The sequence below is a fragment of the Selaginella moellendorffii genome, unplaced genomic scaffold, assembly GCF_000143415.4.
Source record: "Selaginella moellendorffii unplaced genomic scaffold, v1.0 SELMOscaffold_18, whole genome shotgun sequence".
Lineage (NCBI taxonomy): Eukaryota > Viridiplantae > Streptophyta > Lycopodiopsida > Selaginellales > Selaginellaceae > Selaginella > Selaginella moellendorffii.
In genome coordinates, this window is record NW_003314279.1 from 1,278,311 (window position 1) to 1,300,089 (window position 21,779).

The 21,779-nt window shown below is 50.9% G+C and overlaps 9 protein-coding genes, 1 long non-coding RNA gene, 1 other non-coding gene and 1 pseudogene across 15 annotated transcripts; 6 read left to right on the plus strand and 6 right to left on the minus strand.

Annotated features, from left to right (window-relative positions):
- Window positions 1-386: 386 nt before the first annotated feature.
- On the minus strand, window positions 387-1,117 carry LOC112346915. Its single transcript, XR_002992606.1, has 3 exons — window positions 1,072-1,117; window positions 569-672; window positions 387-502 (listed from the first exon to the last, which is right to left on the minus strand). It is a non-coding gene; the product is annotated as an uncharacterized LOC112346915 (long non-coding RNA).
- LOC9650180 lies at window positions 815-3,588 on the plus strand. Its single transcript, XM_024676810.1, has 7 exons — window positions 815-1,299; window positions 1,413-1,460; window positions 1,559-1,783; window positions 1,840-1,945; window positions 2,008-2,049; window positions 2,110-2,166; window positions 2,220-3,588. The coding sequence occupies exons 1-7, from the start codon at window positions 1,178-1,180 to the stop codon at window positions 3,525-3,527; spliced, it is 1,908 nt and encodes a 635-aa protein (XP_024532578.1). The 5' UTR covers window positions 815-1,177; the 3' UTR covers window positions 3,528-3,588.
- Window positions 3,504-7,021, minus strand: LOC9640500 (scarecrow-like protein 3). 4 transcript variants are annotated; one of them, XR_002992605.1, is made up of 6 exons: window positions 5,271-7,021; window positions 4,740-4,823; window positions 4,567-4,663; window positions 4,374-4,505; window positions 4,217-4,260; window positions 3,504-4,143 (listed from the first exon to the last, which is right to left on the minus strand). XR_002992605.1 is itself a non-coding variant. In XM_024676812.1 (2 exons), exons 1-2 carry the CDS (start codon window positions 6,742-6,744, stop codon window positions 4,959-4,961), a joined length of 1,530 nt encoding a protein of 509 aa, XP_024532580.1. In that variant the 5' UTR covers window positions 6,745-7,021; the 3' UTR covers window positions 4,828-4,958. The 4 variants fall into 4 exon arrangements, 2 of the variants coding, with proteins under 2 accessions (XP_024532580.1, XP_002972130.1); XR_002992604.1 differs by having other exon boundaries at window positions 4,567-4,669; XM_024676812.1 differs by lacking the exons at window positions 3,504-4,143; window positions 4,217-4,260; window positions 4,374-4,505; window positions 4,567-4,663; window positions 4,740-4,823 and adding an exon at window positions 4,828-5,014.
- Window positions 7,022-7,593: 572 nt separating this feature from the next.
- Window positions 7,594-9,081, plus strand: LOC112346985. Its single transcript, XM_024677040.1, has 7 exons — window positions 7,594-7,660; window positions 7,714-8,126; window positions 8,216-8,362; window positions 8,421-8,474; window positions 8,526-8,585; window positions 8,647-8,685; window positions 8,820-9,081. Exons 1-7 carry the CDS (start codon window positions 7,594-7,596, stop codon window positions 8,988-8,990), a joined length of 951 nt encoding a protein of 316 aa, XP_024532808.1. The 3' UTR covers window positions 8,991-9,081.
- Window positions 9,082-9,092: 11 nt separating this feature from the next.
- On the plus strand, window positions 9,093-10,337 carry LOC9650181 (UDP-arabinopyranose mutase 1). Its single transcript, XM_002971866.2, has one exon. It carries the CDS (start codon window positions 9,115-9,117, stop codon window positions 10,306-10,308), a length of 1,194 nt encoding a protein of 397 aa, XP_002971912.2. The 5' UTR covers window positions 9,093-9,114; the 3' UTR covers window positions 10,309-10,337.
- Window positions 10,196-12,434, minus strand: LOC9640501 (chaperone protein DnaJ). 2 transcript variants are annotated; one of them, XM_024676949.1, is made up of 13 exons: window positions 12,275-12,345; window positions 12,105-12,219; window positions 11,982-12,044; window positions 11,851-11,925; window positions 11,713-11,795; window positions 11,472-11,664; window positions 11,243-11,418; window positions 11,061-11,190; window positions 10,847-11,007; window positions 10,694-10,794; window positions 10,599-10,644; window positions 10,332-10,546; window positions 10,196-10,280 (listed from the first exon to the last, which is right to left on the minus strand). In XM_024676949.1, the coding sequence occupies exons 2-12, from the start codon at window positions 12,207-12,209 to the stop codon at window positions 10,378-10,380; spliced, it is 1,302 nt and encodes a 433-aa protein (XP_024532717.1). In that variant the 5' UTR covers window positions 12,210-12,219; window positions 12,275-12,345; the 3' UTR covers window positions 10,196-10,280; window positions 10,332-10,377. The 2 variants fall into 2 exon arrangements, with proteins under 2 accessions (XP_024532717.1, XP_024532716.1); XM_024676948.1 differs by having other exon boundaries at window positions 12,105-12,434.
- A 48-nt stretch (window positions 12,435-12,482) lies between these two features.
- LOC9650182 (pentatricopeptide repeat-containing protein At1g80270, mitochondrial) lies at window positions 12,483-14,424 on the plus strand. The gene is made up of 3 exons (XM_002971867.2): window positions 12,483-12,513; window positions 12,562-14,256; window positions 14,312-14,424. The coding sequence occupies exons 1-2, from the start codon at window positions 12,496-12,498 to the stop codon at window positions 14,254-14,256; spliced, it is 1,713 nt and encodes a 570-aa protein (XP_002971913.1). The 5' UTR covers window positions 12,483-12,495; the 3' UTR covers window positions 14,312-14,424.
- On the plus strand, window positions 14,331-14,412 carry TRNAS-AGA. The gene has a single exon. It is a non-coding gene; the product is annotated as a tRNA-Ser (tRNA).
- Window positions 14,425-14,465: 41 nt separating the features above from the next.
- LOC9640502 lies at window positions 14,466-15,587 on the minus strand (annotated as a pseudogene).
- Window positions 15,588-15,737: 150 nt separating this feature from the next.
- On the minus strand, window positions 15,738-17,428 carry LOC112346986 (pentatricopeptide repeat-containing protein At4g02750-like). The gene has a single exon (XM_024677041.1). It carries the CDS (start codon window positions 17,406-17,408, stop codon window positions 15,738-15,740), a length of 1,671 nt encoding a protein of 556 aa, XP_024532809.1. The 5' UTR covers window positions 17,409-17,428.
- Window positions 17,429-17,473: 45 nt separating this feature from the next.
- On the plus strand, window positions 17,474-19,414 carry LOC112346987 (pentatricopeptide repeat-containing protein At4g02750-like). Its single transcript, XM_024677042.1, has one exon. It carries the CDS (start codon window positions 17,474-17,476, stop codon window positions 19,412-19,414), a length of 1,941 nt encoding a protein of 646 aa, XP_024532810.1.
- LOC112346988 (pentatricopeptide repeat-containing protein At2g35030, mitochondrial-like) lies at window positions 19,411-21,748 on the minus strand. Its single transcript, XM_024677043.1, has 2 exons — window positions 19,531-21,748; window positions 19,411-19,427 (listed from the first exon to the last, which is right to left on the minus strand). The coding sequence occupies exons 1-2, from the start codon at window positions 21,746-21,748 to the stop codon at window positions 19,411-19,413; spliced, it is 2,235 nt and encodes a 744-aa protein (XP_024532811.1).
- Between the last annotated feature and the right edge of the window lie 31 nt (window positions 21,749-21,779).

Genomic DNA, 21,779 nt, shown 5'->3' on the forward strand with positions numbered 1-21,779 from the left:
CCTTATTTTTTTTGCTTTTGTTTTCTGTTGTTGGTGGTGTAACATTTGCTGAGCTTGCTGCACGGCACCGATCCAGAGAGCGTAAGGGCATTCATTCAATCCCATACATATGTATACAACTCTCATGTTCTTCCTCCCCAAAGCAGAGAGATCCATCCGGAGCCCGCGTGCTTGTGTGTACCTCTCATCCCGGACGAATCGACCACAGAACATCGCACATAGATTATCTGAGAAACCCATTCTTTTTCATGCTTGTCTAGATAGTCCTCTACCCCCATAACGTTCTTGCAGAGGGGTACCTTGATTTGATTGATTGGATGGAAACTGGATGAATGGACCATGCTCGAGCCAAGCCATTGTAAGTAGCAAGCGAGGAACACCACATCAAACTCAAATCAATCAATTCATCCATGCATCCACCCATCCAACATTTATACCGGCAAACTGTTTGCTCCCAAGCTTTTATAGTAAGAAAAACCGATTGAACGTGTGCATGCGTCCCCTGTAATGTAGGTTTAGAAGTTCAGCCCCACTTCTAAGAACCAAAGGGAGAAGGAAGAGAACTTACTTGCCATTGTTGGTTGGCAACGTAGCCGCCATTTTCCAGCCATTGAGAGCGCTGAGAGGGACGTGCGTGTGGCACTTTGCTAGTCTCCTAGCCCGCTTTAGTGCCTATATAGAATAGATCAAGATCACAGCAAGGTTCAGTTAAAGAAAAAGCAAGGAGAATCAAAAAGAAATGAAAGAATACCGCTTTGTAACTATGTGCGCAGCAGTAGGCCAGCGCGCCAGCCAGCAGCTCAATTGACTAGAAAACAAGCATACCAATGATCATCCAACAGCGAAACCAGGCGGACTTGTTTTTGTGGAAGGAGAAACAAGAGGAGGAAGAAGAAGAAGGGCGCTCGCTACTCTAGGAAGTAAAAGGGGAAAGATATGTGTGTGAATCAACAATGAACACAACACTCTCACACATAAAATATGGCTGATCTCTCGCTCTCTCTCCCTCCCTCTGAAATCCCCACAACACACAATGCGGCACGATGAAAGAGGGACGGGAAGAGAGTTTACCGTGCAGGAAAATCTATGAGATTCTTCGGCTCTCCATGGTGCGAGTCTGGAAAAGAGGGCGCTGCGTTAGTTTTTAGTTGAAGGAAAGGAAGAGATACACTTAACGATGGGTGTCGTGGAGAGGAGCCGGGAAGTGATGGCAGTCATGGCGCTGCACGAAGCGCTGCGGAATGTGTGTATCAGCTCAGATTGGACTTACTCTGTCTTCTGGACCATCCGTCCCCGACCGTAAGAGGCAGCTCGCCTTAAGCCCCCTTCTCTCTCTCTCTCTCTCTCTTCTCCTCGTTGTTTCACTGCATTGCTACGTTGCTTGCTCTGATTCATCTGGCTTTCATCTCCAGGAGGTTGCGAGGCGGACTTGGATGCAAAGCCGGGGACGAAGGGAGCCTGTAAGTTCCACTTCCACATATCAGCCTCACCAAAAGAGAAAAGAACGAACTTTGCAAGCCTTACGGTCTTTCTTCGTGTCTCACCTCGTGTCTTCCAGGATGCTCATGTGGGAGGACGGATACTGCCGTCCAGCAGGCTGCTGCTCCGGCGACGCAGCCGCTGACAACAAGAACGAGGTGACCACCACCACCACTCCACCACTCGCCGGCAGCATTCACCGGGTTCACAGCGGCTTCAATCTGGGAGACGATGTGGAGGAGGAGGACCCTGTAAGGAAAGCGTTCAGAAAGATGTCAATCCAGCTCTACAACTATGGAGAAGGGTGCGTACTTGAAAAGACTCCGCCTTCCAGCTGTGAGGACTCATCTTGTTGCACAGATTGATGGGAAAAGTTGCCTCAGACAAATGCCACAAGTGGGTGTTCCGGGAGTCTTCCGAGACGGAGGTCGGCCCGCTCAACTACTGGCAAAGCTCCTTCGATTCGGTAAAATCCTCCTCTTCAAACGTTTCTTCTCGGGTTTATTGTAAGCTCCTCCCCCTTCGCAGCATCCACCCGAATGGATGGACCAATTCTCGGCTGGCATTCAGGTAGCTATCCGGAATTCTCTTTCTTCACGGGCTCTAAGAACTTTGTATACCATCTCGCAGACCATAGCTGTGATCCAAGCTGGGCACGGACTTCTCCAACTAGGATCCTGCAAGATCGTGAGTATCTCAGCTCTCCATTGCACGGCATTTTAACGTACCATGAGCCACAGGTTGCCGAGGACCTCCACTTCGTGCTACGGATGAGATACACATTTGAGTCGCTGGAGAACCAGGCCGGAGGAGGATTTCTCTCCCAGACGTTTGCTCCCATGAGGAACCGGTTCTTCTGCGGGTCTCCAACTGGAGCAGCAGCACCAGCGTCGGCTCTTCCCTCTCCCGGATGGCAGAACAATCAAGCCGCCTTCTTTCACACGCCTGCTGCTTCGTCTGACTTCCGGCTCAGACTTGGCGTCGCATGCGATCCAGTGATTCAGCCTGCTGCAAGTGACGATCCCAGCATAGCTTCCCTGAGGTTGTCACTCCAAAACGGCACCAGCACTTTCGACTTTCGAAATGGTACTGTTGTCGACCAAGATGGAGATACCGTCGTAGCAGCGGGAACCGGTCAGGCATTCGCAGGAATGAAGAGACCCGCTGGTTCGACAGGTGGCGACGTAGCAGCATCTCCGAGAGGTAACCTTCTGGCCAGAAGAATGCAGTACCAGAACACTAAGGTTGCCACCACGGTCGCCACCACAAACAGTCCGTCCACCAGCTTTCAGGAACTCCTCCAAACCGGGAGCAGCAATAACAACTTTGCCTTCCATGCGCCACGTCACGAGCACGATACGAGTCTCATGGTTCAGATCCCCCCGGTTATATCATCCGCCTCGCACAACTCTCCAATGGTAAGTCCCATGATCAGTCCAGGCGGTAGTAACAAACTTCAAAAGACTGGAAATGGCAGTAGCAGCAGCAGCGTGATCCAAGCCGCTCTTCAGGACGCACTGGAGAGAGCCGCTAGAGGCAACAGCAGCGCTTGCAGCTCTCCACTTTCTGTCCGCCTTTCCAAACTGGCAGCAGAACAGTCTCAGCAGTACGGTAGTGGTACCACCATCGCTGGCAGTCAATCTGGCGCACCGAAGCCTTTAACCTCAGAAGCTCCTGCTACCACTGCTAGTGCCGCTGCTACTCCTGCTGCCACACCTCCACAGCAGCACTCGCATTTCCCACGAAGTCGCCCCGGCACGCCTGCGAGCAAGGATAATTACCACTCGATGAATAATAACAATGCTAATGCTTGCCTTGCTGTTGATCACTCTTCAGCCATGCTTGTCACTAATAATGGCGGCGAAAGCAACCATGGCAACGTCAAGCACAGCCAGACGGAGCAGCGCCCGCTACATATTCCAGCAGCCACTTCGACTTGGGAGAATCTCAAGGAGAGCTGCCTGGACCTCCCAAGAAGAGCACCACCACCACCACCACCAACTTCAGGAGATGTATATCCTGAGTTTATGGAAAGTTTCTTTGAGTAACTTTAAAAGTAAAGTGACTGCCGCGCTTCTCGAGCAAAGTTGCTGCCGCTGGCAAGTAAAATAACCTCTGTGTATGTGTCGGTGTTGTTCTTAAATTTGCAAGGAGCTCTCCCGGAGCCGACGAAGTGCAATAAAGTCGCCAGCCAGCAGAGGGCCTCGAATTCAAGCAGCACTTGAATGCATGTGAACCAAAATGGCAAAGCAGAATCCGCCTTCGTCAAAAAAAGTCGTCTCGTTCTTCCCGCATTATCCACCCATCAGTTTCACTGCTTTCGGACGGATCCTGCAACCTCTCTGCTGCTCTCTGCTACGAGCTTGGTCGGTTGCTGCTTTCAGTTTGATAATTGAAGTGGCAACATATATCATGAGGCCACAAGGCTGCTACCGCTGCTGCTGCTGCTGCTGCTGCCTGCTGGCTTCTGGCTGCATGCATCCATCGGCTGCCTGTTGCTGCTGCCCGATCCTGGCAGGGGTCCTAACTGACGTGCAGTTAGTGCCCAAAGGGCCAAACTTCTGCAAAAGCGATGCAAATAATACGTGTCTGCTTGTGTTCACTTCTGTTGATAAGTCATCGTCCAATAACCTCTCTGCGCTCGTTTGACAAATCTTCCTGCAGCTGGTCACGCAGTGAGCCGAGAGCGGTAACAATTAGCAGAGCAAAATCAGCGCCAGAACGGAGAACTTGCTACCTTTGCCGACGCCGAAACACTTTCTTATTGCTTTCACTTCAAGCCTGAATAGACAAAAGCGAAAAAGCCTTGTTTCAGTATTCTACTAAGCAAGTCAACTGAATTTGCAGTGTCACTTTGTCTCCACCTAATAGCATAAAGACGAGAGCACACTTACGTGACTGGTTTCCCTCGGGACGCACATCACGCATCACTCTCCTCCGTTGTCCATCCAAATCCATCAAGTCAGGGTAATCGCTTCAGACAACTCCCCTTCAACAAAAGAGGAAGGATGGAGGGAGGTGAGGTCCTGCACAAGAGGCCAGTGAGCTTCATGACAAAAGCTCACTAATAAGCTGTACGCATGGTACCTCGTTGGGAAGTGGACTCGGGTATATAGCGCATTTGTCTCTCTGCGGCACACCTCTTAGTGCTAGATGACACTGCTCCTTGTCGCCTAGCTTTGGCCTGATACTGGGAAATGGTGTTAAAAAGCAAAAGCAGATTCGACGCATTCTCGAGAGGTTTGAGTGGAGTGTCTTACTTATCTTCGTCAGGGAATCAATCGCGCGAACAAAAATCTTGCGCTCAGCACTACCGCTCCAAAAGAACACGAGATAACGATACTCTGGAACAAAAACAAAAGGTTGCTTTGGATTACAATAAAACTGGACCTGTCTGTACATACATAAGCAAGGGGAGTGAGATTTGTTTACGGAACAAAACAAGCTCACTCCCACCCTGATGAAATCCATCATTGCACTCAGTATGCGTTCTTTGTTTTTTCGTTTTTTCCTGTCTTGCACAACAGCCAGCTAGCTGAAATGCATCGTCTTGTTAATGTACAAACTACCTAGGAGGTGAAGAAGAATCAAACGCAGGCAAACAAGCGCTGGAATGGAATGCTGCAATGCCATGTGAGTAACGACACTCAATAGCCAGCCAGGGAATCAAGAAGACGAAAAAAAAACGAAAAAGAAAACGAGAAAGAGAAAAGAGCAAGCATTAGGAAGTCAAGCTTTCCAAGCAGACACCGAAAGCATTGGAGTGTCTTGCCAGCAAAGGATTAAAGAACCTTTTTCGCGGTGTAGCTTGTATCCGTCAGGCGAATGTATTGTCAGCAGTCGCTCCGCTTGCACGGCGGTTGTCGGGCTCAGGAGAGACGACGAGAAGTGTGCTTGCTCGAATCGCCTCTTCCAGCTCGATAGTGTTTCGTGCCTTTCCATCCGTTCCAGGCCCTCGCAAGCCACGATGTTCCTGATCTCCTGCCCGAAGATGAGCCTCTCCACGGTGATCCTCTCGCTGCTGTGCTGCGGGAGCGTCGAGTCCAGGGAATCGAAGATAGCCGAGTAGTAATGCAGCGCCGGAGCAAACCTCTCGTGTAGAGCACCATTGTGATTCGACTCCTGTTCCACCACCACCATGATCTTGGGACTCAAGCTGTGGAGGAGCTGCAACACGCGGCTGATTGTGCTGCTCGTTCCCGCCTTTGCTTCCCTGGGAGCCACTGGAAACACCCCGATTCCCAGCTCTAGCCCCGAGTCGTCGCGACCATTCGTCTCGATGCCATTGAAACCTGTTCCCAGCGCATCCCGGCTCCGCTTGCACCCGCTCTTGCTCTCCTTGAGCTCCTCCATCTTACAGCTCACAAACCCCGGCTCGCTCTTGCTCCTCTCCTTGAGCGCCAGGCCAAAACTTGCAGTACCGCCACCATCACCACCTCGGACTTTGCCATCCTCCTTCTCGTCGGCCAGGAGCGAATGGAGCTGCATGAGCGACGTCACAGCCACTGCCTCGCCGCTCTTGACGCCCAGCATGTCGCGCTCGAGCGCCGCCGGGCTCACCGCCACCGGGTGGAACTGGAAAGGGATGTCCAGCCGCTCTGCGCTCTCGGTGAGCTTCTGGCCCATGAGCGCCAGCACCTCGCGCTTCTCGTTCACCGCAGTGATCCGCAAGTGTGGAGGACCCTCCGGACGGCTACTAAATGCCTGTAAGAGCGCCAGCCACTGGAGAACACTATTGCCACCGCCCACCTCCAAGTCCACGACGTGTACCACCTTCTCGCCTTGCATCGCGTCCAGGATGGCCTGGTTTGCCGTGAGGTAGCCGAACTTGAGGTACGGCGAGACCGAGAAGAGGATGTGCCGGGCCGCCGCTATGTCCGAGTCCGAGGAGAGCCGGGTGGAGTAGAGCGCCTTGTAGAGGCCGGGCCAGGACTTGGTGACCCGCGCAGCCAGCCCCTCGAGGAAATAGGTTGCCACGCGCTGCATTGGATCGCCGGTGAGCGACGCCAGGCCCGATAGCTGCTCCATGAAGAGATTGGCGTGCTGGAGATCGTTGCTGGCCACCGCATTGGCGCAGAGGTAGAGGAGGTGGATGAGGCGGAGGCCGCGCTCCTCCGACGATGGCGGCGGCGCCGGCGCGGTGGCGGTGGCGGTGGTGGTGGCGGCGGCGGCGGCGGGCGGAGAGGAGGATTGCAGTGACAGCAGAGAGTGAGAAATCGAGGCCTCCGACGGTGATGCGCTGTCCGCCTTGATCATTCCTGGCATCTTCCGGCTGGGAAGCGCGGATTTCTTGCTCCCAGCCCCGGGTATGTCGGCGAGATCAGAGCCTCGTCGCGCCGGCGCAACCTAGAAACCTCTCCCTTCCCTTCGGGAGAAAGAAGAGCGAGACAAGATCGATCACTTACACGGTTCCGCCTTGGCGCGCCGATCATCACCAGATGGAGCGCCACCGGGGACGAAGACGACGGCGGCCGCCATAGCCAGGAAGCTCCTCGCGCCGGCCCTCTCTCTCCTCCTCTCTCTCTCTCTCTCTCTCTCTCTCTCCCACCAAGAACTTACAATTTATAGGGCGAGAATTTAGCGCATTGGCATTCCACTTAAGAAGAGGTGCTTAAGTTAACCCCCACGACTCTAGAGGTTTCTTTTTCTTTGGCGAGGTACGCTAGTTGCAAAGCCGGTTGGTGGCGAATGCTACCCCAACAAACAAAAGGAAAAACATATTAAAGGTATTATTTAAAGAAAAGATGAGACGATGGTTGACGGAAAAAGGTGGCGGTGGTGCCTTGTTGTTGCTGGTGGGGTTTACATAAACACACATATCCCTTCCTGGCCAACCGGGACGAAGGTCTAAGTTTCTTTAGAAGGGCCACCACCTTTTCTTTGTTTTAATATACTCAGGGTGGACATTCCACTGGGGGTTGAGTGACGAATCAAATCGTACGGTTGGTTTGTCTTGACACGATCCCAGTGCTTTGTCTCTTTGTTGTTACCGTGGCGGGGTCAAGGCCACTATCGACGACGAAAGGGTTTAACGCCAAAGTAAAAGTCCATTTTTAACACGGGTCGGTGAAAGAAAAATTAATGGAAATTAGGGTTTAGACAATAGGTTGCACAATGGCTCTAGAGGGACGAAGAGCTGACGAGCAATGGGGGAGAAAGAGGCGCAGGGTTTGCAGCCATGGTAAATTGCGAATCTTGGGGCTTGTTTTGATCTAACTTTCGCTCGTTGTCAAGAACAAGTAGAGGTCTCTGACGACGGCGGCGAGACGTGGCGCAGAGCGGAGAGGAAGTTCGAGTGCTGCGCGGGGAAATGCAACCGGAGGTATGGAAATCTGCGCTCGTTTAACGAGCACCGGTGTGAGAGGCACAAGCTCCCGCCCGTGTCGCAGCTGCCCAAGGGCTTCAAATCGCGCAAGGGCGTCCCGCACGGCACGTACTACGCGCTCAAGAAGCAGCGCTACAACGAGGTCAAGGACTCTCTGCGCTTCAAGTGGAAGACCCAGCTCCAGAACGCGCGAGCGAACTTGAAAAAGGACTACATCCGGGTGTGGGATCCCAGCGGCAACTTCTCGCGCGAGCACTGGATCCGGAGGGTGGACAAGCTTCTCATACGGAAGATGAACGCCATGAGGGAGGAGCATCCTTTGGTGAGTTGGAAGTTCTAGCTAGATTTCGTTCTTCTTTGCTAGTTTCTACGTTTTGCTTTTGCGAGTTTATATGAGCTCCCGCATTGTAGGAAAGGTATCGGCCACAAGCTGGAGGCCGGCCATCGCACCAGGCTCGAATCGCGAGGCTCGAGGCTCTTAAGGCGGAAGTGGAGAGCTACAACGAAGAAGACGAGGATGTGAACGAGTATAACTCTTCCGAAGAAAACGAGCATGAGGTAAGGTGTCGCAAATGATTTCTTCGTTGTGTTTTCGAATCGTCCTCATGATCAACAGGATGAACACGAGGATGATCGGCGAAACTCCATTTCAGAAGCCGAAGATGATGAGGTAACAAGCTATAATCTCTTATAGCGCTTCGTTTTGACATGATCCTCTCAGATGGATGGAAATGCTTTTGCCGCTCGCGATTCGATCGTGGAGATCCTCATGAACATCAAGGTGAGCTATTTGACTATTGTCTACTTATTCATTGTCCGCGAACCTATTGTCAATTCTATAGGATGGTAGTAGTCACCACCACAACACAGCTCAAACTCAGGTAATATTTCTCGTTTGCAAAGCTCTTTCTCTGGCACTTCACACTGTGATCTAAACAAGATGGATGCTTCGCATTCTCTTAAAGAGCAGGTGCGCCATGAAACTCACGAGCTTTTTCTTTTTCTTTCTGGACAGATCGAAGAACATCGAGAGACAATAGACGACATCAAGGCCACCGCTCGCAAGGAGATCGAAAAAATCACAGGATGGATAGCTAGGCAAAAGGAATTGATAGATAGTACCAAAGATGTGCAAGTTGCTCGAGAAATCTGTGAGACCATGAAGCATATCATCCAGAAATTATAATCCCCACTAGTCGTTTGCGAGGTGGACTTCACAATGATCCTCTTGAAAGTTGGCATTGCTACAAAACAAGGGAAAAGCATTGGAAATGCCACTCGCTGATTAAAACCTCAAGAGCTTTCCAAGCATGGATCCACACGCAGCGATGAACGCGGACGCGGGCCGGGACTTGGACGTGGTAATGACGGTGAGTTCTCGATCAAACTTCCAGTCTCTCTTCTCGGCCTGGAAGCCTGTCCTCCAGGACCACCACCTCATCGTAGTTTTGGAGACGGACGACGCCATGGACGAGGAGGAGCAAGACGAGCAGCAAAAAGTTCTGCAAAACCTCCTCCTCCTCCACGAACTTAACTCCGAGGTCGTCACCAAGCGGGACGCCGAGAAGTTCCTGGAGGCCCTGGCCACCAAGAGCAGCAAGCGCCACTCCATCACGCTCAGCTCCCTCCTCCTCAATCCTTTCGTTGGAAGCGCCTGTCGATCCTTCGGCTTTCTCGTCTCCAAAGCCCGCTACGTCGTCTCCTTCCTCGAGGACGTTGTCCCGGCCAAAGATCTCGGCTCCGGAGAGCTCCTGGACGCTGTCGAGCAGCACCTGGCCAATCTACGCTCCAAGGCCACGCCGTACTACTTCAACACCCTGTATGATCCACACCGCGCGGACTCGGTCGGCTTTGTCCGCGGCTACCCGTTTAGCCTGCGTCTCGGCGTCACCACCGTCATGTCGCACGGCTTGTCGCTCGGCTTGCCCGACTATGACGCTCCCACGGCCATTGTCAAGCCACACGAGCGCACGCAGCGCTACGTGGACGCCGTCGTCACCATCCCCAAAGGCTCACTATTCCCTCTCAGCGGATCCAACGTAGCGTTTGATCGACGGCTGATAGGACCATGCATGCTTCTTCGTCTAGGCATCGGCGGCCAGGATTCGCTGTTCTCGGGCTCTAGCAGCTCCACGAGTGTCGATGATGTCTGGGCTGGCTTGTGTGCTAAAGTGGTAGCGGACCATCTCGGCTTTGGCGTCAAGACTGGAGTTCCATACGTTTGGAGAGGACCTGATAGTTCTTTTTCTTCCAATGGCGCTGTTGCTGGGGCTCTTGCAAGCTTGAAGACCGAGTTTAAACCGCTGCTCCTGCTGGAAGACGTCGTACCTTTCTTCCAAACTCTTCGGCTTTCCAAGAATGCTACTAACGCGGAGGATTGCTACGCGGAGATTGCTCGAATGGTTAAAGGTAAGCTGAGAGGTCTCGATCCGAGCTTTGAAAGAGTAGCTGCTGTCATGGAGACCTGGGCTGATGCCTGGAAAGCCATCAACTCTGCTGTGTAAGATCTTCAAACAAAATTTATTACCTCTGAACGAAAGCCGAATAAAATATGAGTTATCTTCACCGGTGCTTCACCTCTTTTGGCAATCTCGAGGTCGGCAGAGTGTCCAGAGTACTGCAGCCAAGAGTACTACGGTAGAAGCTCCAGCAGAAGAAATAAAACCAAACTGAGGACAAGTCTTTTGTGACAGTTGTAGAGACATAGTGCCGAACTTGCTCCGAGGACGAGACCCCCCAACCCTGCTCAAATAAAGAATTTATTAACCAAAACAAGTTCAGAGACAAACCATACCCGATTGCATTTTTGAAGGCTTGCCAAAATCCAGTTTCCCCATTTCCTGTTGATAAAGTGCTCAAGCATTGTAAGAAACCACAAAATTACTTTACCTTGAGTCGATTTTCTCCCACTGAAAGTGTTCTTTGTTTTCCAATCGCTCTTCAACCTTTGCAAATGAGCCAGTCGTTCAACCAGCTGAATTTCCTCAGAGCTGCAACAAAAAAAATATTGAACGACAAATCCAGTGCAGCTGTTTCACGCACCTCAAGGACCTGGGAATTTTTACTTGAATTGTAAAAATGTGGCTACCCCGAGTACGCGGTGAACCTAGCCTCGGAACACCTTGATTTGGAAGCACCACCGTGTCACCGGGTTGAGTACCTGGAGGGATTCGTATAACAGCTTTACCACCCAGTGTATTCACCTACAAAACTTGGACGTAAGCCACGCAATCCAGCCCACAAAAAAGAGTGTTACCTCCACTAATGTCCCAAGGATAGCATCCACATAACTAACCGAGATGGTAGAAACGAGGTTATTCCCCTCCCTTTTGATGCCAGGATAATCTTTTACTTTCAAAGAGATGTAGAGATCTCCAGGCGGGGTCCTATAAAAAAAAACAATGTGTTTTGAAGTAGATTTTGTTTCGAAGATCGTACCTCCTCGGCCCTGCATGTCCTTCATGAGGCACTCGTAGTGTGTTGCCATTTTTCACACCGGCTGGCACCTTCACGTCAATCGTTTTCTTGGTTAAAACTACGCCTTCGCCTCCGCAAGTTCTACAGTAGTCGAGAATGACTTCGCCCCGGCCCTCACAATCTGTACAAACTGAAACCTGTGGCATAAGCGAAACTTAAGAGCCTAAGTAGGAAACACAGCTGCCATTACCCTGGAAAATGTACCGTAGCTTGCTTGCTGTGTTTCAAATGTTTGTCCTCTGCCACGGCAACCCTTACATGGCTTCACCTTTCCTAAGTACGCCCCAGAGCCATCACAACTGTTGCATGTTTCTAAATGTGAAACTTCGATCTTCTTTTCTGCTCCAAAAATTCCTTCCGTAAACTCCAAATGCAGCTCGTACCTGGCTTCACAGAATCAGAGCAGCGTATACATCAATCAGAGATTATACCCAAGATCCGCGCCCTGGAAGTTCTCGGGTCTCATTCCAGCCATTTCTCCAAATACAGACCGGAAGATATCGAAAGGATTCGTCTGTACCAAAAAAATATAAACCATCAAATCTAGAGACGAGAAGGATCACACTTACAGGAGGCACACCGTTTTGAAAATCGGCATCGCCATACTTATCGTAGTATTCTTTCTTCTCCGGGTCCGAAAGCACCTGCGGTAAATCCAGGCTTCAAAGTCTCGAGCCAGTGTGAGAGGAAAAAATAAAACCTCGTAAGCTGCACTGATTGCCTTGAACTTCTCCTCGTTCCCGGGAGCTTTGTCTGGATGGTACTGCCAACAAAAGGCTAGAAATCTCAGATGAAAACTAGAGCCAGAAAATGTGAGCAAAACCTTCTTCGCGAGCTTTCGGTATGCATGTTTTACTTCCAGAATGGTGGCTGTTCTTGGAACTCCCAGAGTTTCGTAGTAATCCACAGCCATGGTCGCAAAATGCATGCCGCTGGAGCTGCACCCCTTCACTCGATTCTTCCTTTTCTGAGAGGTAAACAGCAAAATCTCACCGCTGCGAAATGCACAGCCAGATCCCGTCCAGAATCTCGCGCGCTCAGCCAGCTTCAAGGCGCCGATGCACATCCGCCGTCGTCCATCCCCAGAAGATCTCACTCTCCTGCTGTAGCAGCAGCAGCCGGGAGCGCTGGGCGACAGGATCGCCATGGCATTCCTTTCGAGAAGAAAAAAGAGAAATTTAGGGCACAAGGGTTTAGGGTTCTTGCGCGCGTGAATGTGGAGCTTGCGCGAGGTAAGATCTAGCGCTTCGCCGGAGTCGAGATCACAATGAGGATTTCAGGCATGGATCCTGTGCAGGCGAAGGAATGCGGCACCCAGATTCACACTGGAGCGCAATGGAAGAAGCATCCTGCATTGCTGCTCCAGGAGCTATCTCACGATCGAGGAGACGCGAGAATACTTTCCAGAGTATCAGTCTATGCTTCCAGATCAAGCGGACCATCTCGGGGTGGAGCACATCAAGCTTCTCAACCAAGAGCTCAAGGATCAGTCCCGCATAGAGGCCTTGCTTGGCGATGGCGAGAAGGAAGTGGAGGAGTACTGCCAGATCGCGGAGCCGCTGTGGAAGAAGGTGAAGAAGCTGATCAAAGGCGTGGACGCCTCTCGCAATGTGGTGAGAGTCTTTCGAGAGAACGAGCTCGACATGACCAAGGCGATGATGAGGGGCGTCTTGTTCAAGCTCCTCCGGAACGAGAAATACAAGCCCGGCTGGAAAGTCGCCAACTACATGATCCGTTCGGAGAAGTTCGAGCTGGGAGAGCTCGACTACATGTTCCAGATCGCTTTCGCGGCGCTGGCCGGGTGCGATCGAGCAGCTGAGAACATCTTTGCGAATCTCCCCCGGGTTTACAAGCGCAAGAAGGCGCTTCTCGTCCTCATGGCCGGAAGTTCGCCCCAGCGAGAGAACCGGGTGGTGATGGAGAAACTTTTCAAGGAGCTCAAGCACAGGTCGTGGTATACCGAGGCCTCGGGGCTCAACCAGATGATGCTGTTCTCCTTGCAGCCGGACTTGAGGAAACGGATACCGGATCTCTTCGAGGAGGCAAAGTCACTGGGAGTGGCACCGGACGTGAGCTCGTACAACTTGTACCTCGGCTTCCACTGCAAGGAGAAGAACGCCAGCGGCTTGGAGGAGGTGTACCAGATGCTCCAGGAGGACCCAAACGCGAGGCCCGATGAGTCGACGCTGCTCATCCTCGCTTGCGGATACATCTCGGTCGGGTGCTTCGACAAGGCCGGGAAAGCTCTGGTGGAGCTCGAGGAGGGACTCGACTCGGGCTTGTTCCGGAGGAAGCAGGCAACTTACAACAAGCTGCTGCGGCTGTATGGAGACACCAAAGACAAGGAGGGAGTGGAGAACATCTGGAGCATCCTGAGCAGCCGGCCTCTCAAGGCCGTGGACAGCTACAGCTACGCCATCGCCGCGTTTGGGAAAGCCGAGGGAGTCCACAAGGCGGAGGAGATCTTCGCCAAAGTGGACGGGCTCCTGGAGACGAACCAAGTCATCGCCATGCTCAGCGTCTACACGCACTACGGCTACGCGGACAAGGCCCGGGAGCTCTTCCAGAAGCTCCCGCGGAAGAGGATGAAGCACAGGCTCGTCGTTTACAAGTATCTCATCGCGGGCTACCTGCGTGAGGGAGAGGTGAAGAAGGCGCTCCAGGTTTTCACCATGGGGTGCACGGTGCTGAGGGATCGCTGCATTTGCTCCGCGTGGGAGAGGGTGGTGCTCGATCTGCTGGATCATTTCGCAAGCCGCGGGGAGGTGGCGGTGATCGACAGGATCTTCCGGATGAACAGCGTGCTCAAGCATTTCATCAACATGCGGGTCTACAGGGTGGTGCTCAAGGCCTACTTGAACCACGGGGCTTCTCTCAAGCGTTTCATGGACTGGACGATGGAGATGGGCTTCTCCGTGGATGCCGAGACGAGGGAGCTGCTCACGCTGCTCCAGTCGCGATTCCGCAAACGATAAGTAAGCTTTTAAAGAATTCTATGTTGATGCATTTGGAGCTAAGTTGTTTGGCCAGGAGCTTGTTTTCGTTCTTGGTGGACGTGCCGGAGTGGTTATCGGGCATGACTAGAAATCATGTGGGCTTTGCCCGCGCAGGTTCGAATCCTGCCGTCCACGGCCGAATCTTTTGTCTGATTAAGTCTTGTTTTCTCTTTTTTTTTTTTCTCTGAAAAAAAAATGGTTTTTATTTTCTTGTCAGGCTTGTGCTTTATCGCTCTTTGCAAGAGGCAAGTACCATTCGGGACCGAAGCCAGCTTCTTTTCTCGCGGCTTCATTGAAAGGTGGTTTCAAGGGACCTCTGAAATGCTTCCTCACAGTGGTGTGGAACTCTTTGACAATGGCAGCCTTGTCCACCTCGCCTTCTCGGCCTTGCGCTCTTCGCTCGCACAGGAATGCAAACCACTTGACACCAGCCGCACAGTGAGTGATCTCCTCGGGATAGATCACAGACTCGAGCAGCTTGGCAGTCTCCTCGTCGCCATTCTTCCGGAAACGCGAGATGGTGGTGGGAAGAACATCGAGACCCCGAGCCTGCGATCAAAGTTTCAAGTTAAGATCTTCACGCAAACAGAGAGTCCAACCTCGTGAACGCAATGCTCCACGGCGAGCCTGGCTGCTAGATCGCCGGAAGTTTCGATAGCGGAGCTCCACAGGCCTTCGTGAGCAGGAAACTCGCCGTAGAAGGATCCCAGCTCCGCGAGCCGAGCAGCCAGGAGCCTGAAATGCCTGCCTTCGTCTTGAGCAACCTGGACGAAATCGTCGAAGAACTCTCTTGGCAGCCGCTCCTCCTCGCCAAATCGAGCTATAATATCCTGAGCAACACACAAGTGTTTACTATAAAGTAGTGGACGGAGATTTTGTCCGGAGAACATACCCAAGAAAGATCGATCGCCCAGCTCTCGATGTTGACAAGACTGTGGAGAAGCGCCTTGCGGCTTAGCAAGCTACCGGCCTTGCCAAGCTTGGGCATTTGCTGAGGAGCCACCAGCTTCACCTAGCGAGAGAGCATCGTTCTAACAGAGCTCCAAATGGAAATCAAAGAGGAAACTTACGATGGAGTTGCGGGCAGGATGATCCGGTACTTTTTGTTCTTGTGCAGTGGCATAGGGCACGAGAATGGCTCCGCTCTGCCAGAGAGTAGCGGCGGTGTCTCCATACTCGGCCTTCTTTTATGGATCACCCATGCACAGCACTTTGAGCGCCGCCATTGTAAGAGTGTCGCCTGCCGCTGGCTCACTCATTATTCCAGTTCTTTATTGCAACACGACCTAGTCCTACGTAGTAATTTACTTTAAAAACCTTCCTTTAAACGATTCCGTTCAGATAAGCAACATTGCTTTGAATTTGTTATAATTGTGATCAATTTTAATTCTTATGAACTATATATTTTAAAAATCCTAGTTGCTGTGCTGAAGAGTTTTCTTTTTTTAAGAATTAAAATATTAAAATAAATTCATGTGTTGTTGATAGAGTTCGTTTACTTCTTGAAGATGATTAGATCGAATGAACAAATCTAACATACAAGAATAGTGTTGCTTGGTTGGAACCAAAGCATAATCTATTGACATAGAATGATAGTAAGCTAATCCTTTAGAGAGTGTCCCTGTACAACTGCAAGAGGCAAGAAGTGATGTAAAACTCGCATTGTCTGGAGAATATATAATACTTAAACAGTGGAAGATTTGACTAGATTTTTCGAAGTCATGAGAATATGCAGCCAAAAGTATGCTGGGCGATACCAAGTCATGCTCAGGCATCATATTGTAAAGCTTCCATGCATTCCCCAAGTAGTTTCTACAAGAAACAGCAGTGAGCATTGTGTTCCAGGACACAATATTTCTATCGGGCATAGCCTCAAAAATACCCCTTGCTTTTGCAAGGTCGCCAACTCTAGAATACACCTCAAGCAGTGCATTCCATGAGATTTGATCATGCTGGGGCATTTTCTCAAAAACTTGCTTGGCTTTCTCCACATGCAAGTTATCAGCATATCCCACCAGCAGAGAATTCCAAGAGCAAAGACACTTGCAAGGCAATCGCTCGAACAAAGACTCAACTTCGTTGAGATGCCCGGAGCGCGAGTATCCAGAGAGCATGCTAGTCCATGACACTTGATCGTGTTGGGGCATAGCCTTGAATGTATGGATGGCATCTTTGATGTTTCCATTTTGAATGTAAGCTGAAAGAATGGCGTTCCAAGCAACCAGGTTCTTACAAGGCATCATGTCGAAGATTCTCTGGGAGTTTGCGATATCCCCTTCCAAGGCGAATGCTTGAATGCAAGTGGTCCAGGAGACTAGATTCCAAGCCGGCATCTCGTCAAAGAATCGTTTTACCTTTTCCAAATCCCTTGATTCATTGAAACCATTCAGAACTGCATTGAACAAAGCTATATCCCACTCTGGAATCTCTCTAAACAAGCTCATGGCGTCCGTGTTGCTAAAGGCCTTGGCATATGCAGAAATCATTATTGTCCAGGAAACTACATTCCATTGTGGCATGCGATCAAAAAAATACCTCGCATCCTCCAGGTCTTGATTCTCGGCATATCCTACGAGCAGTGCGTTCCAGGAGTAGATGCTCCTCCATGGCATTCCATCAAATACCATCTTTGCTTCTTCAAGATTCCCACTTTGGGAATAAGCAGACAGCATTGTTGTGTATGAGATTATATCTCTTTCTGGAAACTCATCAAACAAAATTCTCATCGTAAATATGTCACCATCGGTTAAGTAGGCGTTCAGCATGGCATTGTATGCCGCAACGTCCCGCATGGGCATATGATCAAAACACCATTTGACACGCTCAAAATCCCCAGTTGTGGTATATGCAGCCATCATAGATGTCCACGAGAGCATTGTTTTCTCGGGCATTCTATCGTAAAACCATTTTGCTTTTCCAGCATCGCCATGTGTGGAATATGCTGACATCATTGTGTTCCAGGAGATGGAATCGTGCTGCGGCATTGCGTCAAAGATGAGACGAGCTTTGTCCAGATGCCCTTTGGAGGCCTCTGCGATTATAAGCTTCGTAGATGCGACCATGGCTTCGAATGGTGTTGGCTCAAAGAACGAATGCGTCGTGCTGCCCATTGATGGATCGGGCAAGAGCATGAGTTTCAATCAAGCGTGCGTCACAAAACTATTGGTTATCGAAAATCAAAAGCAAAACAGATGGAATGCTTCAGCCTCGGGACTGCATCGAACTGATCAAGAGCTGCGATGACCTCACAACAGCCAGAAAAATTCACGCGACCCTTTCCAGCAACACCAGCCCTTTCGTCACCAACAAGCTCATCGAGATGTATGGGCGCTGCGGCAGCGTCCAGGATGCTAGGAAGATCTTTGCGGCAATCGAGGACAAGAAGAAAAAAAGTGTCTTCACTTGGGTCGCAATGCTCACTGCATACACTCGTAATGGTCACCTTGATCGAGCAAAGCAGCTGTTCGACGAAATGCCCGAGTGGGACGTCACCGTCTGGAACACCATGCTTGCAGCATATGCCAAGAACGGGCGTTTGCAGGTTGCAAAATTAATGTTCGATGAGCTACCACAAAAGAACTACATTTCTTGGAACGCAATGCTCAGCGCTTACTCGCAAAACAGGAATCTTGCGGAAGCCTTGACGACGTTTGAGGCCATGCCACAACATGATGTTAGCTCTTGGAATGCTGTTCTTGCGGCGTATACCCAAAATGGGCACCTTGAGAAATCCAAGCTGGTGTTTGATGCCATGCCGGAGAGGGACTTGATTTCCTGGGCTTCTATGCTAGCTGCGTATGCCCAAAACGGGCATCTCGAGCTTGCCGAGAGAATCTTTGATGAAATGCCACAGCAAAATCTTATCTCGATGAATGCCAGGCTCGCTGCTTTTGCTCAAAACGGTCATCTTTCTGAGGCAAAGTTGGCGTTCGATAGAATGCCCCAATGGAACTTAATCTCTTGGAATACATTAATGAGTGCCTATGCTCAAAATGGATTTCCCTTAGAGGCGAGATCTCTCTTCGACGAGATGCCGCAGCGAAATGTGATATCTTGGACGGCAATGCTTTCCGCATATGCCCAATATGGGCTTATCGAGAAATGCGTGGACATTTTCGAGAGCATGCCTCAGTGGAACTTGGTGTCATGGAATGCCATGCTAACTGCATATGCTCATCGAGGAGATTTAGAAAACTTTTTAGAACTCTTTGAAAAAATGCCAGAACACAACGTGGTGTCTCAAAATGCCTTGTTGGGCGCTTGCTTCCAGAGTGGAGATCTAAAGAGGATGCAACACTTTTTTGAGACTATGGCTCATCGCAATCTTGTCTCGTGGAATGTTGTTCTCTCCGGATATGCCCAAGGTGGATATCTCGAGGAAGTACAGATGGTTTTCAATGAAATGCCCGAAAGGAATATCATCTCCTGGAACGCCACCTTTAGCGGCTATAGCCAACATGGTTATATCCAGGAAGCCAAGTTTATATTCGACAGCATGCCGTACCACTCTCCAGTCTCGTGGACTTCGATGCTTGCTGCTTACAGCCACAATGGCCGCAAGGATCAAGCAAAGAAAGTCTTTGAAGAAATGCCAGAAAGAGACACCATCTCGTGGAACGCGATGCTGGCAACTTACGCCCAAAACCGGCATCTGGAGGAGGCCAAGAGGTTTTTCTTCGAAATGAAGGTGGCGGACTCGTTCGACGAGCTGAGTTTGATACTGATCCTGATTGCTTGCAGTCACGAAGGCAAAGTTCATAGTGGAAGAAACTTCTTTGTTGGGATGATCGAGGGCCACCAAATGAGACCCTCGCAGCAGCACTACTGCTGCATGGTGGACCTGTTTGCTCGAGCTGGGTACACGAGAGACGCCAGAGATTTGATCGAAAACATGCCTTTTGAAGCTAATGGTGTGGACTGGACGTCCGTGCTTGGGTCTCACAGAGGCTGTGAGCTCCACGAACGAGCCAAGGAAGCAACGAAATCCATCTTTGATGTCATTCCAGAGAAAGGAGCTCCATATGTGCTGCTGTCGCAAGCTTGCATCTTGGCACCAAATGCTTGCCAAGAAATGGACAAAACTCGATCCAAAGAAGAGGTTGGAACTGATCCTCCGGTGTTGTTAGGCAGAGGCTAGCATTGGATTTCTCCTGTAGCTATTCGAAAGCAGTACATATGCCGCGGAATCTCGTGGCTCCACGTCAAGAACGCTCTCGGCAGCTCGAGCTCCGTGTTCAAGATCATTGTGTCTACCGCAAGCTCCAAGGAAACTTTTCCATTCCAGAGAATCGGGCGCAAAAGGCATGTTGGCGATCAAGTTCGCTGCGGCGCTCAAATGCCCAGCTCTTCCCAAGATGTCAACCATGCAACAGTAATGCTGTTTTCCAGGAGCGAGCGAGAAATCCACGACCATGGAAGTAAACCAGCACCTAGCCGCATAGACTTTCCCTTTGTGGCTGCAAGCCAGGAAAAGCGAAGAAAAACAGTTCTCTTTCGGCATTTCATACAGGTTTAGCGTGTGAAAAATCTCGGCAGCCTCTTTGAGATAACCACTGTGAGCGTATCTCACCACCAATGCTGTCCAAGACACTAAGTTGTGCTCCGGAATCGCCTGGAAAAAGTTTCGAGAGGCGTCAATGGTTTGAGCGCTTGCTGCTAGAAGCGCCGACCAAGAGATGGTGTCACGTTCGGGCATTGCATCAAACAATTCCTTGGCTTCCCTGGCTTGATGGTTGTGGGAGTATGCGTAGAGCATGGCATTCCGTGACACGAGATTCTTGTCTGGAATTCTGTCAAAGACGAGCTTCGCTTGGCCTAGAACCCCGGCCTGAGCGTAAGAGACGAGCATAGTCGTGTAGCATGTCACGCTTGGCTCTGGAATCTTCTCGAAGACACACCATGCTTGCTCGAGATCTTGGCGTCCAGTGTACAAAGCCAACATCACTGCGTAGGACGTAGAGTCTTTCTCAGGCATTGTGTCAAAAACTCTTTTGGATTCCTCGACTCGTTGTGCCTGCGAGTAAGCATACAGGAGAGTGTTCCACGAAACCAAGTTCCTTTGCGGCATTTTATCGAGAAACTTCTTTGCGTCGTCGACATGCCCAAGTTGGGCATATGCAGCTAGCATGGCAGTCCAGGAGACAACGTTGTGATCAAGAATTTGATCAAATATCGTTTTACATTCTTGGATGTTTCCTTTCTCGACATAACCTGAGATCATAGCGATGGACGACACCACGTCCAGCTCTGGCATCGTCTCCACGAGAGAGCATGCAAGTTCCATATGCCCGTTTTGGGTATACGAGCACAGCATTGCATTCCAGGCCGCGATGGTTTTCTCTGGCATTTTCTCAAAGATCCCTCTAGCTTGAGCGATATGCCCAGCCTGAGCATATGCGGAGAGCATGGCACTACAGCACACGCTGTCGAGCTCTGGAATCCCATCGAAAAACCGCTTGGCCGCCTCTAGATCCTGGGAGAAGATCGATAGCATCACAGTGCAGGCAACAAGATCCTGCTCGGGCATTTCTCGGTAGATCCTACTGGCTCCGTCCCGGTTCTCGGCCCTCACCAAAGCCGTGAGAATTTCGGTCCAGGACGCGAGGCTCCGTTCTGGCATTCGATCAAACACTTCCTTAGCTACAACCAGGTCTTCTTGCTGGGTGCTTGCGGCGAGCAGCGCATTCCACGCGGCAATGTCCCGCGCTGGCATTGAATCAAACAGCTCTTTCACTGTGGCAGCGTCAGTGTGGACAAAGGCATGCATCATCGCCGCCCATGAGACTAGATTCCTCTCCGGCATTTCATCCCAGATCTCCTTCGCGCGCTCCAGGTCCCCGTGGCGAGCATGGGCAGAGAAGATCGCCGTCCAGGACAGGACGCTCCAAGCCGGCATTTGGTAAAAAAGATCCCTTGCGCGGTCCAGATGCCCGCTTTGGGTATATGCGGTTAGCATGGCAGACCAGCACACCACATCCTTTTCGGGCATCTCACTAAACACTCTCTCTGCTTCCGCTAATTGGCCTCTTTGTGCAAATGTGGTCAACGCCGTGGTCCACGTCACGTAGTTTCGCTGTGGCATCTGGTCAAACAAGTCAATAGCATTCTTATGATGCCCGTTTGCGGCATATGCTGATATCATGGCATTCCAGGCCACTAGATCCTTGCATGGCATCTTGTCAAACAGCATCTTAGATGCATTGATGTCCCCGTGCTTGGAATATGCCGCGAGCATAGCTGTCCAGGAGACGGCATCCTTTCCGGGCATGGCATCAAAAAGATCCTTCGCTTCTCGCAGATACCCATTCCGGGAATATGCGCGCAGCATCGACATCCAAGTGAAGGGATCTTTGGGCTCCATGGCCTGAAAGATGCGCTCTGCGTGCTCGATTCTTCCATTCTTTCCGTAAGTCTCTATGAGCTTGTTGGAGTCCAAGGTATCGATGGACCGTACGGGAAGGTGGTGGTCCATTACAGTCCTCGTACGGAGCCGCGAAGATGAT

What these genes read in the sequence shown, in the direction of transcription:
- LOC9650180 (XM_024676810.1), top strand. Translation starts at nt 1,178, where the DNA reads ATGGGTGTCGTGGAGAGGAGCCGGGAAGTGATGGCAGTCATGGCGCTG. An exon ending in CTCTACAACTATGGAGAAGG is followed by an intron (nt 1,784 to 1,839) that starts GTGCGTACTTGA and finishes CTTGTTGCACAG; the next exon opens with ATTGATGGGAAAAGTTGCCT. An exon ending in GGCAAAGCTCCTTCGATTCG is followed by an intron (nt 1,946 to 2,007) that starts GTAAAATCCTCC and finishes CCCCCTTCGCAG; the next exon opens with CATCCACCCGAATGGATGGA.
- LOC9640500 (XM_002972084.2), bottom strand. Translation starts at nt 6,744, where the DNA reads ATGCCAGGAATGATCAAGGCGGACAGCGCATCACCGTCGGAGGCCTCG.
- LOC112346985 (XM_024677040.1), top strand. Translation starts at nt 7,594, where the DNA reads ATGGCTCTAGAGGGACGAAGAGCTGACGAGCAATGGGGGAGAAAGAGG. An exon ending in TGAGGGAGGAGCATCCTTTG is followed by an intron (nt 8,127 to 8,215) that starts GTGAGTTGGAAG and finishes CCCGCATTGTAG; the next exon opens with GAAAGGTATCGGCCACAAGC. An exon ending in CCGAAGAAAACGAGCATGAG is followed by an intron (nt 8,363 to 8,420) that starts GTAAGGTGTCGC and finishes CATGATCAACAG; the next exon opens with GATGAACACGAGGATGATCG.
- LOC9650181 (XM_002971866.2), top strand. Translation starts at nt 9,115, where the DNA reads ATGGATCCACACGCAGCGATGAACGCGGACGCGGGCCGGGACTTGGAC.
- LOC9640501 (XM_024676948.1), bottom strand. Translation starts at nt 12,428, where the DNA reads ATGGCGATCCTGTCGCCCAGCGCTCCCGGCTGCTGCTGCTACAGCAGG. An exon ending in GGACATGCAGGGCCGAGGAG is followed by an intron (nt 11,191 to 11,242) that starts GTACGATCTTCG and finishes TTTTTTTTATAG; the next exon opens with GACCCCGCCTGGAGATCTCT. An exon ending in TGGGAGAAAATCGACTCAAG is followed by an intron (nt 10,645 to 10,693) that starts GTAAAGTAATTT and finishes CTTTATCAACAG; the next exon opens with GAAATGGGGAAACTGGATTT.
- LOC112346986 (XM_024677041.1), bottom strand. Translation starts at nt 17,408, where the DNA reads ATGCTCTTGCCCGATCCATCAATGGGCAGCACGACGCATTCGTTCTTT.
- LOC112346987 (XM_024677042.1), top strand. Translation starts at nt 17,474, where the DNA reads ATGCTTCAGCCTCGGGACTGCATCGAACTGATCAAGAGCTGCGATGAC.
- LOC112346988 (XM_024677043.1), bottom strand. Translation starts at nt 21,748, where the DNA reads ATGGACCACCACCTTCCCGTACGGTCCATCGATACCTTGGACTCCAAC.